Raw genomic sequence first — 19,818 nt, 5'->3', positions numbered from 1 at the left:
TAAACCTTGCACACAGTGATCACACCTTAGTCCACTTTACCCCAGTGGATCTCGAAATGATCACCAAAGTGGTGACAGGATTAAAAAAAATTAAAACGGTTTTCAACTCACTATCCGAGGAGCTACTAGTCCTGGTCAACCAATCCCTGCTCATAGGCACATTCCCCAAATCACTCAAAACTGCTATTGTAAAACCAATCCTCAAAAAGAATAACCTGGATAGGAGGATAGGCTACTCCTCTGTAATTATCGGCCCATATCAAATCTTCCCTTTTTAAGTAAGATTTAAGAAAAACTGGTATTTAATCAACTACATGAGTTTTTAAACAATAATAATATTCTTGAACTATTCCAGTCTGGATTCAGACCAAATCATAGTACAGAGACGGCCCTAGTCAAGGTCATAAATGACCTTAGAGTGAACAGTGACACTAAGCACCTGTCCGTCCTTGTTCTCCTGGACCTCAGTGCAGCGTTTGATACAATCGACCACAACACTCTTGGACAGACTTGAGCACCACGTTGGTCTCTCTGGCACTGTCCTCAAGTGGTTCAGATCCTATCTGACAGGTCGAGAGTCCTTTGTAGCCCTGGGTGACCATACCTCTGAAAAGACGGAGAGGACATGTGGGGTTCCCCAAGGCTCTATTCTAGGTCCTATGCTTTTTAATTTGTACATGCTGCATTGCTGCCACTTGGCTATGTCATCAGGAGACACAAAATTGATTTCCATAGCTATGCGGACGACACACAGCTTTATATATCTGTATCCCCTAAGGACCTCAGCCCCATTGACACCCTAATAAACTGCATCTCGGACATCAATGTCTGGATGTCAGAAAACTTTCTCCAGTTAAATAAAGACAAAACGGAAATCCTAGTTATTGGAGAGGACCCCCACAGGGAACAAGTATCTCATAAACTAAAATCCTGCTCATTAAGCACCAAGGATCAGGTAAAAAACCTTGGTTTTTGAATTGGTGTCATACTTGACTCAAATCTCAAGGCCCACATCAGCAACATCACCAAAGTATCCATTTATCACCTGAGGAATATTGTCAGAGGCCTCCTTTAACTGGATACTGAAACCATAACTAACTTGTGAGCTTGTAGATCAGCTTAGATGGAGTTGGGCACTGCGTCGGTCTGCCAATTCGGCGGTCTGCTAATGCAGGACACATTAGTTCTGCCCAACTCTCCCAGTTGGGCAGCTGGAGATGTTGAGGTGGGGGAGGACATCTGTTCTGAAAGCAGACAAGAAGAAACCACGGTCCAGACAGAAGACAGAGCCTCTGAAAATGGCAACATGGCAATCTTTCTCGCCAAAGCCACAGCGAGGACCCCCTGAACCCCCGCTGAGAAAGCAGACGCCCGCCTCGACTCCAAATGCTGTCGGCAGCTCTTTGTGGAAGTTCTTGTGAGCAGCAGTCCTGGCACGGACAGAGCCACAAACAAACGTCACACAATGGAGGATGGAATATCGTTCCCTGTCGAGGAGGAGCAGGCTTCATCCCCCAGTGATTCCTGTTGAGTATCCAGCTTTAGAATATATATATAGACCTGGCACAATTATTAGAGGATTGCCTAATGGCAATTGGCCCTCAGGGCGTCTTACTAGTATTATACTATATATTACATCATTGTTGTAATTGTGTATTGTTATAGTATATCATAATTATTATTATATTGTACTATATCACATTATGTATATCACAATATTATTATGACATTGTTATAGTTGTCCATTATTACATTCATATATTGTAGTACACACTGTGTGTGTGTGTGTGGGTGTGTGTGCTCTTATAGCTGTGAGGCTGTTGATGTCCCCCCTGCCCTTGCCCTTACATTCCAGGAAACAGAGTAGTAAACAGTGTCATCATCAGCACACCGGGTGATTCAAGTTTCAAAAGGTTTCCTGGAACCGTTTGGAGACTAACTTTACATGATTTATTTACTTTCTCACATCATCACATAAGATCACAAGTGCCGTCATTGCTTTATCGCCTGCCTCGATCTGGAAGGTTACCTACACCTGCTTTTAGCCCCGGGGCTAGGTTGACAGCTAGCCTACGGGCGCTGGCTGACAGCTAGCCCGTCAGTCATCCAGCACTGCAAGGATCGTGACACCCCGACAACGAAGAGAGAACACCAAACAATACAAGCGGACTCAACGCAACAGGCCCACTCTCCTGGGCCTTTGCCGGTGAGTTTCGTTCCGGTTGAGACCTGCTGTCATTGCTGTGTAAAATGTCGTGTGTCTACTCATCGCTGTGGGCTACCGTTGAGTAGCCCTCGCGGGTACGTCTCGTGAGCTGCACTGCTGCCTGACCGCCTACCTGTCTGTCATCAACACCTGTCTATTACCATTATACACTTTACTGGCCATAGCTTTTTCTTTCCCCAGCACCACCATCACCATGCCCCCACTCAGCGTACCACCCAGCTGCGACGGTTGCCTTCGCCTGTCCAGAAGAATCGCTGAATTAGAGGGAAGGATCACCATACTCCATCAAATAAAGGATGATGAGCTGCTCATCGACTCCCTGTGTCCTGAATCTCCCAGTACCGTCTCCCTAGTCCCAGAAACGGACTCGTCCGATCATGAAGTGGTCGTTGGCGCCGCCACGCCATCCCAACCAACGATTCAAGTAGTTGTGGAAAATCCTTCCTCCTCTCTGGTCCCATCCCAACCTTTTGCCGTAGCGACGAGCAGTTCAGCAGGCTCGTTAGCCTCAATGCTTGGCTCCAGCGTGTCTGCCGCACGTTCGATATAGGCTACATCGACAATTTGAATTTATTCTGGGACCGTCCCTCCTTCTACTATAGAGACGGTCTACACCCGAGCAGACGGGGTAGCCAGGCTTTGGCATCCAATATAGCCTTTAGCCTCCACCTCCTCGCTCCCAGTCCCTACCTGACCAAAACACCTGTGACCAGTCCTGTCATGTCATGTCCCCCACTGATTGATGTCCCCCCGGTCCCGGCCCCCCATCACAATAGTTCTGCGTTATTCTCCATAACTTCAATCGGGCCTGGACCAACATCTACGTCCACTCTCACAGCCCCCTTTCTCATCACCAGTCTGTCTAACAATGCCACTGCTCACATATGCATTTCATCTCCTATCCCTGTTCAAATTGGCCATAGACCGCACTGTAAACCTGAATCCCACAGAACCAAACTCAGCAACCTCAGACCGCTAAAACGCGTCTCGTCTATGCCATCACCCAACCCAGACGTTAAACTACATATGGCCCTTTTCAACACGATCCATGAAGGACTTTTTATTGCAAGACTTCATCACTACCCACGACTTGGATGTTATGCTTTTAACAGAAACCTGGGTCCCGATGGGTGACTCAACCTCTTTCTCTGAACTCCTCCCTCCGGACCGTTCTTTTTTCAGTACCCCCCGAACGAAGGTGATGGGAGGGGGTCTAGTGTCAATTTTTAAAAATAATATTAATTGCACCCTAATTCAGCCCGTAGCTACATACTACATAGCTTTGAACTGCAATGCTTTGAGCTAAAAATGTCCCCCCCCCCCGTGCTTTGCTCACTCCGCCCTCCCAAAAGGAAAGATTTCATAAATGAATTTTCTGATTTCCTGTCATGGTCAATGATCAAATACGACCACTGTTCACTCTGGGGCGATTTCAATATTCACGTCGGCTGTCCATCAAAGCCCCTCGTCAAAGACTTCCTTAACCTTATTGAATCCTTCAACCTCACTCAATCCGTTACAAATCCCACCCATGAAAAAGGACACATTCTGGACCTCATTCTATCAAAGGGGCTAACCATCACCATATCTGATATATGTGTGCCTGCCCCCCCCCCCCCCCCCCCCATGTCCCTCTGACCATTTCCCGATTCTCTTCACTGTAACAATCCCCTGCCTACCTCCCAAACCTACCGATCCTGTGCGCCACACGCGCGCTTTTCAACTGCATCACAATTTTCCACTATGTCCAATACTTCTGCGCCCACTCCCACGATCACAACTCCCACCACGGAAGCGCTCCTCTCTGACTTCAGTACAACATGCACTCTAATTCTAGATTCCATCGCCCCCCTCAGGCTAAAACGCACTACTGCACTTTCCGAGCCTTGGCTAAACGACACCACCAGATCCCTCAGACGCACATGCAGGCGCTGAGAGATCCTGGAATAAAAATAAGCTCCATGTCAACCGCTAGATTTTAAATGGCTGCCTGGTTACATACCAACGAGCTGTTAAAAATGCTAAATCGGTGTTCATTTCGAACACCGTTTCAAAAAAAATAGCCATAAACCCCAGGTACTGTTCAATATTTTTAATTCCTTTATAAATCCCTGTGATGCCTCCTCCCTCATCCCATCACTTCCTCTATGTGAGAATTTCCAACGATTCTTTATAGACAAAATATCAGACCTCAGGGCACTGCACACCCCCCCTCCCCCTGCAATCTCACCCTGCCCCGCTACACTTGACCATTTCACTCCAATATCTCTCCCCTCACTTCTTGACATAGTTTCCCATCTCCGGCCTACAAACTGCCCCACTGATAGTATTCCCCCCCGCCTTCTCAAAGAAGCTCTCGACGCTGTCGGCCCAACCCTAGTCACTCTATTAAACACATCCCTTCTCTCAGGACAGGTCCCCGCCCCCTTCAAACATGCTGTAGTTCACCCCCTAATTAAAAAGAAAAACCTTGACCCATCTACCCTCTCAAACTTCAGGCCCAACTCCCAACTACCATTCCTCTCCAAAGTCCTGGAGAAAATAGTATATACACAACTGCAATCCTTTTTAACTACTCACGACCAATACGAAAAATTTCAATCTGGTTTCAGACCCGGCCACAGCACGGAAACAGCCCTCCTAAAAGTTTTGAATGACCTCATTTTAACAGTGGACTCCGGTAGCCCTGCCATTTTAGTTTTGCTGGACCTATCCGCTGCCTTCGACACGGTCGACCACCGAATCCTGCTTACAAGACTGGAACAGCAGGTTGGCATCTCCAGGATGGCCCTAACTTGGTTCAGATCCTACCTGACAGATAGAACTTTCTGTCCAGCTGGGTGAATTTTCCTCATCCGCTGCCCCCCTTACCTGTGGCGTCCCCCAGGGCTCGAATTTGGCCCCACTACTGTTTTTATTATATATGCTGCCCCTCGGACCCATCCTCTCCAAACACGCCATCTCCTTCCACTGCTATGCTGACGACGTCCAAATTTACATGCCACTCACATCCGCCAGCAATAACTCACTCAACCCCTTAACCAACTGTTTAGAGGACATTAAAATCTGGATGGACGCAAACTTTCTTCACCTTAATGACAACAAAACTGAAATTATCATCTTTGGACAACACCCCATCCCCTCTGTCACCAACCTCGGCCCCCTTACATCTATCATCCATACCAGTGCATAAAATCTTGGCGTTATATTCGACAACCACTTCAACTTCGACAAAGATCAGCTCGGTTGTTAAAACTAGTTTCTACCATCTACGTCTACTTGCCAAGATCAAACCCTACCTTCCCCTCAAACAATTCAAAACTGTCATCCAGTCATTCATCTCCTCTAGACTAGACTACTGTAACGCCCTTTATTATGGTATCCCCCAATCCTCTCTCAGACGACTCCAAATGGTACAAAATGCTGCTGCCCGCCTCCTCACCGATACCAAAAAAATATGACCACATCACACCAGTCTTAATTTCACTCCATTGGCTCCCCATAAAACAGAGAATCGATTTCAAGATTATTTTATTCACCTTTAAATCCCTCAACGGCCTGGCCCCCCCATATATGGCCGAACTCATCCATCAATACAACCCCACCAGAGCTCTGAGGTCTGCGGACCAGTCATTGCTGACCGTGCCAACATCACGCACCCTCAGAACAAGAGGTGACCGCGCTTTTGCGGTGGCAGCCCCTAAGCTCTGGAACAACCTCCCCCCCCATATTAGAGCTGCTCAATCAATTAACATCTTCAAATCCCTTCTCAAAACGCACCTTTTTTTCCCTTGCTTTTAATGTGAACTGATTTTAACCTTTCTAGGCACTGTATAGTATTTGAATTTGTTTATTGTTGTCTTTTGTTGTGAAGCACTTGTCAACTTCGGTTGTTTTATACGTGCTATATAAATAAAGATTGATTGATAAATAAAGATTGATTGATACATTGATTGCACTGTTCACTGCAAATCAAAGTAGGTTTTATTGTTTGTTCTTTTAATAATGATTTGAATAGTGTTTGTGTACTACTAGGGTTGGCACTAATATGTTTTTATGTTTCCTTAAAGGGACCAGTCCAGTCACTGTTGTTTTATCCTTTTGTTTATTTGAGTTGATTTGGGCATTTTAGGCATATTTGATTTCGTTCTTACTGGCTTGTTTTAATTGTTTCTCTCTATTTATGTTACAGAGTAACCTTGTTAAAGGACAACTTTAGTTTTTTTCAACCAATGTTCATGTTTTAGGTTGTTATTAGAGAAAGTAAAAGATGAGTAATCTTTTTTTCATTTGTTGCTTTCTTTTGTTTTAGGGGTTTTAGCTGTTTTTGACAGGGGGGCGGGGGCATTCGAACATGGGGCTAAATATGTATTTTTTTACAACATTTTATAGCGATTTGTTTTTTAATTATTTACTATTGTCCTACTAGACCCCAATAAATTACATTTGGCCACAAAAGATCACAGGATCTACTGAATATGTCAAACTGACATATTGAGCCTATGACACAGTGTGGCTTCCCCCCAGTAGGCTACCTTCACATTCAGTAGATCCTGTGATCTTCTGTGGCCAGATGTAATTTATTGGGGTTTATTAGGACTATAGTAAATAATAAAAAGATAAATCGCTATAACATTTTGTAAAGTTGTCCTTTAAAGGCCGGGTCCGCCTGCTGCACACGGCACTTTTCTCTTCTGTTGGGACTGCACTGTGGGACATTTGGGTTTTATTGGTGTGTATTTGTTAACCCCCTGCACTGCATGTTTTGTATTGATTTTATCGTTTGATTTTAGTCAGTTTTGGTGCTAAGTTTTCTGAAAATGCACGCTTTTGTTTGTCTTCTCTCTATCCAGATATGGCTACTGCCAGGATTCTTTGCGATGGCTGTTCTGTGACGAAGGGAAAGGCTGTCGCGTCTTGTCTGGTATGCCTGGCGTCTTTCTGTGAGACGCACCTGGAGCCTCACCAGAGAGTTGCAGGCCTCAGAGGCCACATTTTAACTGCTCCTGTAGCAGGTCTTGAGGACAGGCTGTGCCAGAACCATCACAGGCTCCCTGACCTCTATTGTAAGACGGACAAGACTTGCATTTGTGTTGATTGCGTGAAAACGCACCACAAAAATCACAGTGTCATACCGCTGGAGAAGAACGACAAGCTTCGTACCGAGCGCTTGACGGAGGAGAAGCTGAAGAAGCAGCTGGCGTTAAAACATCAGGAGGAGACGAGACTGAAGAAGATTCAACAGGCCGAGGGCAGAATAGAGGGACTGTGCGTGCGTGCCTGTAATATACAGTATAATAATAATATAATAATATATATAAGTAGGTGAAGGTAAACAGAAGCACTGTAAGTCAACATTATGTCTCCATGGAAAGTAAATAAGACCCCACCAGGGGTAGGGGCCGACAAGCCTAGTGCTGCTCCCTAGCCATTTTCCAGAACATTTGGACACTTACACGATTCTATGTATGTCCAAATTCTGGAAATAAAACTGGACTGAATGACAGACCAGATTTATTTGAAGAGGAGCAGCTATTTCTGATCTTGGAGTTTAGTGGCAGTGACCTGGAACACAGCAACGGAAAGCTGTCCTCTCTGGTGGTGGCAAAGAGCAAGTGACCGCTGCACTGGCTGTGGCTGAACACATCAGAACAGACGGCAGTCTCAACATTATTTCTTTGTGTCATAGTTCAAAGTATGAATAAAGTGCACAATGTACATTATACAATTATAACAATAATGCACACTACAGTGCACAACAGCCAACTGAGCCAAGGGCACGTACAATTGACAGATTTCAACCAATGCAAAGAGTCCACCATGATTGCACCGGAACTTATGCCTGTAAGGGTTGCCTGGTGAAGTCTGGGTACTCTGAGGAGCACCACCACCAGTACATATACCTTTGACCTCAGGGAGGTGGCAAAACCTCTGCAAAAAGCCACACGTTTTTGATCTTGTAGATCTGCTACTTTTGCCATTTTGTGAGTGGTACGGTACCCAACCGCTCCTATACGCAGCTATGTGTATCTCGATGTACAGTATGTATGTCTGTCTCTATGTCTGAGCACGGCCAGCGGCAACATCTCAGCAATACCACTGGATGGCACTGTTGAGCAGCGTCACACACAGGCCAGGGAGGAGGGCATGTACAGTATGAGTAGTACAGTATATTACAGTAGAGTAGGGGTAATACACTACAGTACAGTATGAGGAGTACAGTACAGTATGATTGGTACAGTACAGTACAGTACAAGTACTACAGTACAGTACGAGTACAGCACAGTACAAGTAGTACAGTACAACACAGTATGAGTAGTGCAGTACGACTAGTACAGTACGAGTACAGTACAGCACGAGTAAAGTACAGATTACAGTTTGTGTGGAGATTCTAGTCACTCCAAGGAACAGCATCGTAGAAGAGTGTAGTACAGTACAGTATGAGTAGTAGTGCACAGTATGAGTAGTACCGTACGAGTAGCAAGAGCAAAACAGTACAGTATCCACAGTGGCACCGCTCAGTTCACACAGGTGTGATTTTTATTAGAATCCTGAAAAGTAAGTACGTTTTTGGACATAATGAGGTTTCCGCTGGACGAGAGGAGACGATATGGACCAACAGGGGGGCTTCACTGGGAACGGAACCGTATAAAGTTGGTGGCTGCACCGACAATTTGCCCGTCACCGCAGGGAGTTCCGTATTTACCGTTTTGTTTTTCTCCTCTGAAGGAGAGGGGCTGCGTAACGCCCGCAGACTAGGGATGTTAACAGTTAATTGATTAATCGCCGTTAAGAGATTAGTCGGTTAGACTTAACAGTTAATAACTAATCGAAACGTCTCTGCTTTTGTATGCGATGCCACAGACAAGACAGTGCACTTTTCATTTGATTCTATTTCTCATACAAAGATGCCATTGCCTGGCCCTGTATCGCAAATAGTCAAATAACTGTTTGATTAAGGAATATACAGTAATATGCCTTTTGTATTCTTTCTGTATATCAGCAAACGGTAGAGTTAGACGTTGAGAAAAATTAAGATTCTCCAAAAAGATTTAAACGCTGCTTATCAACTAACTAATCAAAACGTATTAACTATTATGGATTCATCGATAATTCCCATCCCTACTGCGGACACGCGGAAAAATAGCGCACTTGCGTAACAAAAGAGATCCACACGGCACTTACGCACAACCCACCGCAGCCGGGTTCCATTGATTATAGTGGTAGCGTACTGTTGCGGAGACAATTCAGTCCCCAGTGTAGAGTGTAGACACAGTGATGTCAGCTGTTGGTTAACTTTCTACAGGCCCATTTTGAAAAGACATAAGTTCTCCCAAATAATCAATTAGACCTAACAGCAAAGGAACAAAGCACCTTTAACCCATTAAGACCCGAGGCCGATTCTACACTTGTCTTGTAAATTCTAAAACAATTTTGTGAAACAAAATCAGTAATGCTGAAACGTTTTCATGTCAAGGACCCTCGAAATTGTATTTGGCTGCCGAGTTAAGCTCTTCTGAAGAGCTCAACTGCTCGCATGACTGAAGTAAAATGTGACAGAAGTATCATGTGCTTAAATTCATATTTAGAAAATGTTTCAGATGTAAAAAAAGAAATCCGAGATGATGGAATGATGGTGGTCATGGAAGGGTGACCTTCTGAAAGCTTCATGGGCAAAGATAATCAACTTAAAAAAAAATAGGTCATAATGATCTCAGTAATGCGAGTGTTAACCACTGTTAAACTCCATTGTCCATATTGGTGAGTAAAAGCTTTTCACAGGAAATTCACTAGTATCTAGACTAGAGCCCAGAGGGACTCCGGTCAACCATATGGGTTTTTTGTCACATTCCTATAAGCCAATAATTCGCCAGCAGAGCTAGTCTCCGGTAAGGAGTCTCCTACTGACCCTGTTAAAACATTGGCTCAGGAATGCGACAAAAACTAAAATCATGAATTCAAGACTTCATGGGGTGTGTAATTGATAAAAGATAATTCATCTTTTTGGGTGAACCGACTCTGTAGCTAAGGACAAGAAGGCCAAACATAGCCATGGGTTGGACATGTCTTCCCGAAGAGCTACATTTTTAAGGGCATAACTCTCCTGAAGAGCTCATTTAAGGGCATATAGTCTAAAGAAGGCCAAACATAGCTGCAGCACCACCAACCGAGCGTCATCACTACCTCCACACCTTCAGTGAGAATCAGTGTGAACCAGCAGTCAGTCAGGCAGAGAGGCCACCTTCCACTTCACCACGATATCTAGAGATGATCCGTCTCCTCATTCTCTTGTACCACCTGTGGGGTAGAGGGGGGGGGGAAGAGAGAGAGAGAGAGAGCACACGTGGTGGACTTAGAGTATATATGAATAGAGAAGACACCCGAGTTCTCCTCCCATCCACTTGCATTAAGTTGCTCAAAAGCGCATGAGGCGATTTCACTCCTCCTTCCGTGTAGGAACAGAGTGCATTCTGGGATGGATTGGCCCCAAACCTTAGAGTATATATGAATAGAGAAGGCACCCGGAGGAAACCCTGAGGCGAAATGGACATAGTGGCCGAATTTGTCATTGCAGCTCGAGCCAGCGCTGCTCCGTTGACTATCATTGCGCACGTTCATGTGTTTGAGGCCATGACACGTGAACGAATGTTTCATACGTGAACGCGCACAATGATAGTCAACGGCAGCGCGTTCATGTGTTTGAGGCAAATCCGTCCCAGAATGCACTCTGTTCCTACTAGGAAGGAGGAGTGAAATCGCCTCATGCGCTTTTGAGCAACTTAATGCAAGTGGATGGAAGGAGAACTCGGGTGTCTTCTCTATGCCCCAAACACATGAACGCGCTGCCGTTGACTCATTGTGCCGTTTGTGCGCGTTCACGTATGAAACATTCGTTCACGTGTCCTGGCCCCAAACACATGAACATGCGCAATGATAGTCAACGGACCAGAGCTGGCTCGAGCTGCAATACCAGATTCGGCCACTATGTCCATTTCGCCTCAGGGTTTCCTCCGGGTGCCGTCTCTATTCATATATACTCTAAGGTGGTGGACAATAAAGTCTACACATACTGCATGTTCTCAACTCATTCACTGCCAACGAAAACTTTTCTCCATTTATTTTTACACTAGATGGCACTCTTCGGTAACCTATGATTCACCGTTTGAGTCTCATTGAGGCCAGAGACCAGGAAATCATGTGGTCGCACCAACACAGCTCCTGTCCACTCCCAGTTAAAGAGGATTTTCCCTGTCCACCTGCATTACATTTGCGATGGGCGATAACAATGGAACGCATGAACTGTTTTACAAACTTTTTTTGGAGGGGGATGTACAGCGAACGGCACTTAGATTATCAACGGTCGGGGATGCTTCCATCAAAAAACCTGAGAACAAATGACCACGGTCTGTCGACTCTACATGGTCGTAGTAGAATCAATGAAACGAAATGTGACAGGATGAGGAGAGTTAAGTGCTACGGGCTGAGGTGGAGTCTGAAGAGGAGATTCATCAGGTTATGGTGGAACATTGAGTGAGTCTGTAGTTCTAGAACTGTAATGGGGAGGGAGAAGAGTCCGAGCCTTGGGTTGGTCTGTAGGCCAGCATCAGTGTTTTGTAACTGGGAGCGTAATGGAGGGAGCAGAAAAGGGGTCGACATGTGGACATTTTGGCTGGTTCAAGAGCATTCCGGATCAATGGTAGAGGTGTTAAGTGCACATGCCGGGACATACTAAGGAGGTAGTTACAGTAGTCAAGCTTTGATTAATGACTTAGGTAGGGATACGAAGCTGCGCTGACTCTTAACTCTGTAAACCTACAACATCGAGTGACCACTGCAATGTGTGCCTTGAATGAGAGCCGACTGTCCGGGACAACACCAAGGTTCTTGGATGTTGGAACCAAAGTCACCAGGGCGTTGTCTATGGGAATAGTTAGATCGGGCGTGGGGCAGGGACTTACCTGGGTAGAAGAGAAGCTCAGTTCAGCTCAGAAGCTCAGGATTCAGCTTGAGATGGTGAGAAGACATCCATCCACTGTGAGCATGCAGCGACGTGCTCTTCTACCCGAGTGGCAGAGGGGTAGAAGGAAAGATACATTTGAGTGTCATCGGTTGACAGAGCCAAGAGATTGAGTGTACAACAGGGAGAAAAAGAGGGGGCCAAGTACAGATCCCTGCGGTACCCCGGTTAGGACGGTGTGGGAGGCCTACCAGGCGTCTTGGTAGGTGGAGGAGAACCACTTCGGTGCCGTCCCAGCGATGCCACGGTCAGCAGGGTTGTCCAGGAGCAGATGGAGGCTGGTGGTTGGCTGTCAAATGCAAGTAAAAGTATGCAAGTATTGGAATCAAAATAGACTTCAAATACCAAAAGTAAACATACTCATTGTGCAGAATGTCCCACTTAAAGTTTTCAAATGTAAATTATAAATCTTTTGAAAATAGTACAAACTAGTAACTAAAGTTTTCAAATAGTAGTAACTAAAAAGTACAATATTTGTCTCTGAAATGTAGTGCAATAGAAGTAAAAAGTACAGAAAATTGTAAGTAAAATTACATCAAAACTATATACCGCCCTTGTATAAACAAGAGACCATGAGAGCCTCAAGGTGGTGTATAATGACAGTATGAGGCTGCTGCTAGGAGCTCCATTGCTAGCCACAGAAAATATTTTAAAAAATCCATCAATTGGTTCAGCTTAATGCCTACAATACACGTTAGAACTGGTGGGTGGCCAGTGGCCACACCCCCAAACAATTCTTGGGGAGTAAACCTAAACTAAGTAAACTAAATCTCCAATATTAACTACAGGATACAGGCTCACGGGTAGTGTAGAGTAGACCTGACAATATAAAGAGACTCATTTTATATCATACAAGAAAACCAATAAAACGGTAACATACAAAACAAGCATATAGGCTTACCAATTTACAAGTCAGCGACCGAACATGCCACTCTCACAACGCATTAACGTTCTGTGAGGACCCACAACTGACGTCCTGTTACCTGCATGCCTGTTTAGAACACCCTAAAATATGATGTCTTGTTCAAGACTCTACCCTCTAGGGGATACATGGCAAGGCTAGAGACAAGCACCAAGTTATAAACAAAGCAACAGGTGACATATACCATGCATGCTTTCTGCCCAGAATATTTTTTCCTTTCTTATTTTATATAAATGTATCTTGTTTTATAGAGACACATTTAAAAAAAAAAAAGCTCCTTCGACCTCCGTTTGTTCTTTTTCTCACATACTCAAACCCAACAGCTGATTTCAATGTCACTGTCATTAGGGTCACATGATGTATGTATCTCAGAGCCGGTCTATGGTCTCTGATGTATCTGATCTGAACAGTAGATGGCACTATATCACCATACACCCCTGTGCCATACACCGGGGTGCCCTGGATGGATGGATGGATGGATGGATGGATGGATGACTAGACAGACAGACAGACAGACAGGCTGGCTCATCGTCATACTGGCTTGTGATGGTCTGGTGGACAGCTGGATCAAAATAAGAACATTATGTTAATGTTTTTGCAGGTGTCAATGTTACCAACGCTCAAGTTTTGGACTATTTTCCCTTCAGCGGGACCTGGGGTCATATTGTATGACATTTTCATTGTGGGCCAGTTGCAAAGCACTTGAAGTTAGTTATCTTTCTTAAGCCGGGTTGTATACAAGGAAGTATGTCCCAGCATCCTCACTGATGTCATGAACCTATAGGCTGCTCTCTGCTACCGTAGCTATAGGTAAAGGGTTCTAGCATGAAAAACAAATATCTGGGACATTGTGTGCCTCTTCTACCCAATAGTATCTGTCAGCAGACTGTCAACAAAGAGGGAAAAGAACATGTCTTGACTTAAGAGGCATGATCTATGGCTAAAGGAATTGTACATAGGCTATGCAATAAATTATTTTTGCAACTGTACCCTCTGCATATTGATTTTAGTACATATAAAAGCAGTTTATATATTAGCCTATTCACATTATACATTGGCTGACAAAGACTATATCTCTGCTGTCAGGAAGAAACTCCAAAATGTAAATTTCTCAGGAAATGGAAAAATACTGCCTCATCAAAGTTGGTGACTATATTATTGTCAATATAGTTCAGAGGTTTTGTCCAAAGCGTTTACTATACTTTCCATTTGTTCAATATTTTCGAAACAACACACAGATGTAAAGGGTGTTCAATAGCACCCATTTATGCAACAATAATAATAATGATTATAATGATAATGATAATAATAATAATAATACTTCTTGTAACATTGAAGTGAAACATGCCATGACATGGTATAAGGCTGGTATGTTGGGTGAAATATAATAGTAGGCTACTGAACCATGTTGCAGCACTACATCAGATATTGTAGTGAAAATGTGAATATTTTAATGATTGCGAGGATGGTTGTCTTGTCTGAGTGCAATTTCCTTGCAGAAGAAAAGGTCATTATCTAATCTCGGCATGTTGTTGCTTTTTGCACTAGGTTTGCTTAATTTTTTTACTCTTACCGCCTTATTCGTATCATATGATATATTTTGTATTATATCATGCATTATATTATGTTGGACATTCTTAGCACAGTCTGTCAGAGACTGCCAAAACAATATTAACTGCACATGCATGTGATCTTCTGAAAAAATATATTTGTACCGTATGTTGAATCTTGAATCTAGGTTCCTTCTTTATTATATTGTCCAGATCTCTCATTCTAGCTGTCAGTTTAGAGTTCAAACTACACTGACCTTGACTCTGTCCACATGGAAACAGGTGGTCTGATTCTCAAGAGGACTAATACAAGTTAGAGATAAGATGAAGGCCCTGAAACACATTTAGTGTTTGGTATTATACATTTTTGTATGTAGCATGGGTGCGTTTCAATATCTACATGAATTATTACTGAGTCATATGTATCCATTTTATTTGAATTCATTAAATAAACAATGCACAAAGCAACTGCATGTGGTGACTGACAGGTCTTCGCCAGCTTATCTCCAGACAGACATTCTCTGTGGCAGCTGCGCGTGGCGTTGTCATCCATGTTCATGTACTTGCGTGGAATACCCTTTACATGGGTCAGCTTGTGTCAATGTACCCTCTCAGGTACGAGTGTCGCGCTACGAGCTTGTAGGTCTGCTATTTTTGAAAAACCGTGAAAATATTTATTTAAAAGAACTGGAGGATTTAGAAGATTTCTTTTTAAATTTCGAGATCAGGTCAAAATGGGAAGCCAGGGAATGTACTGGCCCAGAAACGGACAAAGCGCGTCCTCAATCCCTGCCTCGCATAGGTCTCGTCCATCATGGCGTTGATCTCCAGGAATCTGTGTCCAGTGCCTGTGAGTTCAGGCCATGTAGTAGGAACACTATGTAGTCCTTTGTTGGGATCTCTGTGGGGGGAACACATGTATGAACAATCACATAGCTGTTGAGAAACAAATATGATCAGTTTTTCTGTTTTTGAGGGGCGCTATATCCAACTTTTAGTGTGCAACCTTTGTCCTACACAAACATTCAATTCCCATTGACAATGAATGGAGAATGTTACGTCATAGTGTCTGAGCAAATAGGCATAGTATCTATTTTATGTCACTGTGACGAGAGTGCCCCACGGGTGTGATTTTCTTAATGCCCAATTTTACAGTACACTTTGTCTTATGACAGTGTGATGTGTATAGCAACTCATAATGTAATAACATATAATGTAATTGTAAGAGCCACTCAAATGGCTCTTACAGTAATAATGGTTCATATTGCAACGATATGCAACACACACAGCTTGTAGCCTATAATTTATAAAGACATGCCCAAATAGATTTCATGAAGAGTAACAGTTTAAGACATAGCCTACAAGGTTTCCACCCAACAGCAATGATGTGCAAGTGTGCATAATATTGTACAAAGTACAAACAGTAAAAATCCCCAGTTAATTAATACCCAAAGAATGCATAAATGGAACCAAATGAAATCTCTGCACATCAGAAGCAAGTGGACAGAGAGGGCAGTGCAAGTGAATGACTTTGTTTAAAAGTGTCCCCTGTTATTTCTTTTTTTTACCCAGTCCTGGCGAAGTTGGTCCAGTAAGCGATCATGTAGGCGGACAGGTCTCGCTGGCTGTCCCCATAAGCCGTAGGCGTAGTGAAAGGTTTACCAAACATATACTGCATCTCATCTGCATGGTCAGCTCCTACCCAGTGGGGGTAAGGTCTGCCTTGACCAGCCATGAAGCTGGGCTCAGTGAACAGGTAGGAGTAGGTACGACCAGACCTGGGGAAGCATCATAATGTGTAAGTATAAGTTCAAACGAATTTAGTATCCGAGTTTGTATAAATAAATGTCAAGTTCAGACATTAAAGTTAAAGTCATACTGTATAACGTTTTCAATTAAACAAAAGTAGTTTTGATATGATATTTCACTGGTACCGTATATTTTTAACAATATCCAGTGTTTTTCTCGAAAATGTTGTTTTAAAAGAATTTCCGCAAGTCTCTGCCCCCAACACTACATCCATGGGTTTCACTTTTACTGAGAGTTGTATGTAGACGTGCTCTCACTTGGCGTTGGCAGCATGTAGGTAGAGGGCAACCTGGCTAGCTACCAGGAAGTGGTAATCAGTTCCGATGTCCACAGCAGTGATCTTGAGGGCAGTCTGACTGGGTGTTGGTCCCCAATTCGATGAGTACTCGGCAAAAGCAACATCAAAAGCAGCCTGGCCCTTCTCCTTTGTGTAAGCTCGTATTAAGCTCTTCACATCTTCTCTGGAATCACAGTGAAGACTTCAATGCGCGACATTAATGTTACAGTAACAGAAGGTCAATCTATCTAATAATGCACTTGATGTGGATACGTTATGTAAATAATCCCTCTAAAACCATAGTGATCTATAAAATTATTTAAGTGAGATGTAAGTGACATGTATTTGTTTCAATTAATGTTTGTTGTTAAATGGTTGAAGCTCTATATTCCAATAGCAATCATTGTTATAAAGAGTGTACAGTAACAGGTCTCCCCATCTCTCCAACTCTTTAGTAAACAGAAAAATGCATCAGCTTGTGTTCCAATTAATTTTGTTAATTAATTAAGTCTGTTAATTGATTCGTTTCATCACTTTATTCAGTATCCTGTTAGTATGAGTCCTCTCTGATTAGATGATATTGGTATCGCAACCTGAAATGTATATTATGTTTACTAAAGAGCTGGGGAGGTAGGGAGACCCGTGTTACTGAGCAATGATTACTGATTACAATCGGGTTATAGCCATTTAAATCACAGATGCTTTACTTTGTGATAACCACTGTAAAAACAAAAAACTAGTAGCTTTACACTGGCAACTCCTCACTGCTGTCAATGGAAGGGATGTCAGGAACTGTGAACATGTGAGCATCCATGTTATTGACCCCAGAAACATAGTCAATATCAGCAGCATTATGCAACAGGTTCTGAGGTTCATCTGGGAGGAAGTCTCCATCAACGACAGGAGCCAGAAATGGGTCAGTCATCATAGAAGGGTCTGTAAACATGAGTCATAATTAAGTGTCATGTAGCATCCATGTTCAGAAGAGGACTATGAATGTGCTCACTTAATCGATACGGCAATAATCAGATCATATTCCTTGCCGATAATCATTTTCGATACAGTGGCTACCATATCGATATGGCAGGAAATGCTGTGTGACGCGACTTTAAAAAAAAATCTGATATGGTGTGTTTGTAGTAAAAACAAATGTAAAGATGCACTTGCACTAGCCTCTGTAACCTCACAGCCTGTGAGTCACAGGCGTATGTAAAGTCTAAACTTATGTAATTTAGACATTATGTATGTAGACATAGCACTCTATAGTGTATATATACAGTATACACTCATAGATAGTTTCATTGTATAGATATTCATTAGACAGATTGCTTGCTTATGATTCTTGAGGACTATTTCCATTTGATGTATTACTATGTGTTGTTCTTGCTTACTGTAAATCGCTCTGGATTAAGAGTGTCTGCTAAATGCCTAAATTGTAAATTGTAATTGTAAAGAGAATATTTCATTTGCATTGATTCAATCTTAGGACATCGGACACGGCCATTATTCAAAATCAACGCTTATTGCGATACATATGGTATCGTGGCCTCTGTATCGTGATACGGATCTATGGTGACAGTAGGCTGTAGGTAATACCCAGCCCTACTTGTTACCCTACTAGGAGCTTTTGATTGAAATCCTTCCATTAGTAGACAAAATCATACTCACTCTCTGGTGAGCCTGGTGGGGAGACAGGAACAGCCATGGACAGTGTCTTAGAATCAGTCGATTTCAAACAGTCTGCCATCTTGTCATCGGTGGGGCAACCAACCTTCTGGGCAACCTGAGGGTTTTGTTTCACATAAATGTGTCATTTTAAGTATTTTCATTTTAAGTGTTGTGTAGCCGTGTGAAGTCACGTTGATGTTGTGTTAGGCTGTTTTCTGTGCACACAAAAAAACAACTTTGAAGTTGATTGATCGGACGGACGGTTGAAGTGAAGCATGCAGTAGCCTACCTTCTCTGCCAACTGACGGGGGTTCTTGTTGATAGCCCAGGGACAGAAAGCAACCCCACTCTGGGAGATGGCTCTCTTCACCAGTCCCTTGTTGTAGGGAGTCAGAGTCTGTGGAAGTATGATATGTTATAGTTACTTGCGCAAGCAGAGTGTGCAAGTACTGCGATCGGCTGGGTATGTATGTAGGTCAATGTTGTCCCCCGGCCAACAAGGGACCACCATTCTTGATGATGTAACTAAAGTACGTTTTGGCGATCGGCTGGGTATGTACTGTATGTATTTGGTTAAAATGGGTAGGGTTTAAAAAAAGGCAAGAGTTTGCTCTGGTGCACTGGCCTAAAAGTGGGTCCTTAAAAACTGCTAAAACTTCTGAAATGTATTTATGTAGGTATGTATGTGTGTATGTATTTTAAAAGGGGAGGCTTTTTTGTAAAAATCCCTGCCCGCAATACCTTCATATATTTAAAATGAGTCCAAAATAGGGTTACCAGTGAAGGGCCAACTGCTTATTCACTGGGGACTATGCAAGGCAGAGGCATCCACCCCCCTGAGTCCAAGTTTAAGCTAGACCGCATACCTAATGTATGCATGTATGTATGTATGTATGTATGTATGTATGCATGCATTTATACAACTGTATACAACTCTTAAATGTATTATTACAGCACCGTCCTCACCTGGTAGCTCACACTTGCTCCACCAGCAGACTCGCCAAAGAGAGTGATGTTGTCAGGGTCACCTCCAAATGAGTGGATGTTCCTGTGGACCCAGGCGATGGCAGAATGCTGGTCCCACAGACCATAGTTTCCTGTCATGAATGAAGACAACTGTGAGTCACAAGCATTTTACTATGTTCCATTGTGACTGGAAGATAAAACAAGCAACACTGACAAATGTTGCCTCCTATTCCAAATTTAATTGACCACCATTGCTTCAAGTATAAGTAGTAGATTACTTTGTTCAACGATGAAACACACAGTAGATTAAGCTGAACCTGACCACATGAACCACATACTGTAGGTGAACATTGGGTGAAAATATAGGATCATTTGGTGAAA

General features: G+C 43.3%; 1 protein-coding gene across 1 annotated transcript in view; it reads right to left on the bottom strand.

The window, feature by feature from the left end:
* Positions 1–1,119: 1,119 nt before the first annotated feature.
* The window catches only part of LOC310878982 (bile salt-activated lipase-like), a gene marked incomplete at both ends in the record, with an annotated part of 29,500 nt that continues 10,801 nt past the window's right edge, over positions 1,120–19,818 (bottom strand). Inside the window, 12 exons of the mRNA XM_083793397.1 lie at positions 1,120–1,211; positions 1,324–1,430; positions 2,340–2,481; positions 7,363–7,424; positions 12,437–12,534; positions 15,489–15,618; positions 16,286–16,495; positions 16,784–16,987; positions 17,553–17,739; positions 18,472–18,586; positions 18,761–18,868; positions 19,438–19,568. Coding sequence (XP_083649523.1) covers positions 1,120–1,211; positions 1,324–1,430; positions 2,340–2,481; positions 7,363–7,424; positions 12,437–12,534; positions 15,489–15,618; positions 16,286–16,495; positions 16,784–16,987; positions 17,553–17,739; positions 18,472–18,586; positions 18,761–18,868; positions 19,438–19,568 — 1,586 coding nt within the window. The remainder of the gene's footprint in view (positions 1,212–1,323; positions 1,431–2,339; positions 2,482–7,362; positions 7,425–12,436; positions 12,535–15,488; positions 15,619–16,285; positions 16,496–16,783; positions 16,988–17,552; positions 17,740–18,471; positions 18,587–18,760; positions 18,869–19,437; positions 19,569–19,818) is intronic.

This window comes from Protomyctophum parallelum (assembly GCF_964188405.1).
Source record: "Protomyctophum parallelum genome assembly, chromosome: 21".
NCBI lineage: Eukaryota > Metazoa > Chordata > Actinopteri > Myctophiformes > Myctophidae > Protomyctophum > Protomyctophum parallelum.
The sequence above is the reverse complement of the archived record's forward strand: the minus strand, read 5'-3'. Positions and strand labels throughout refer to the sequence as shown.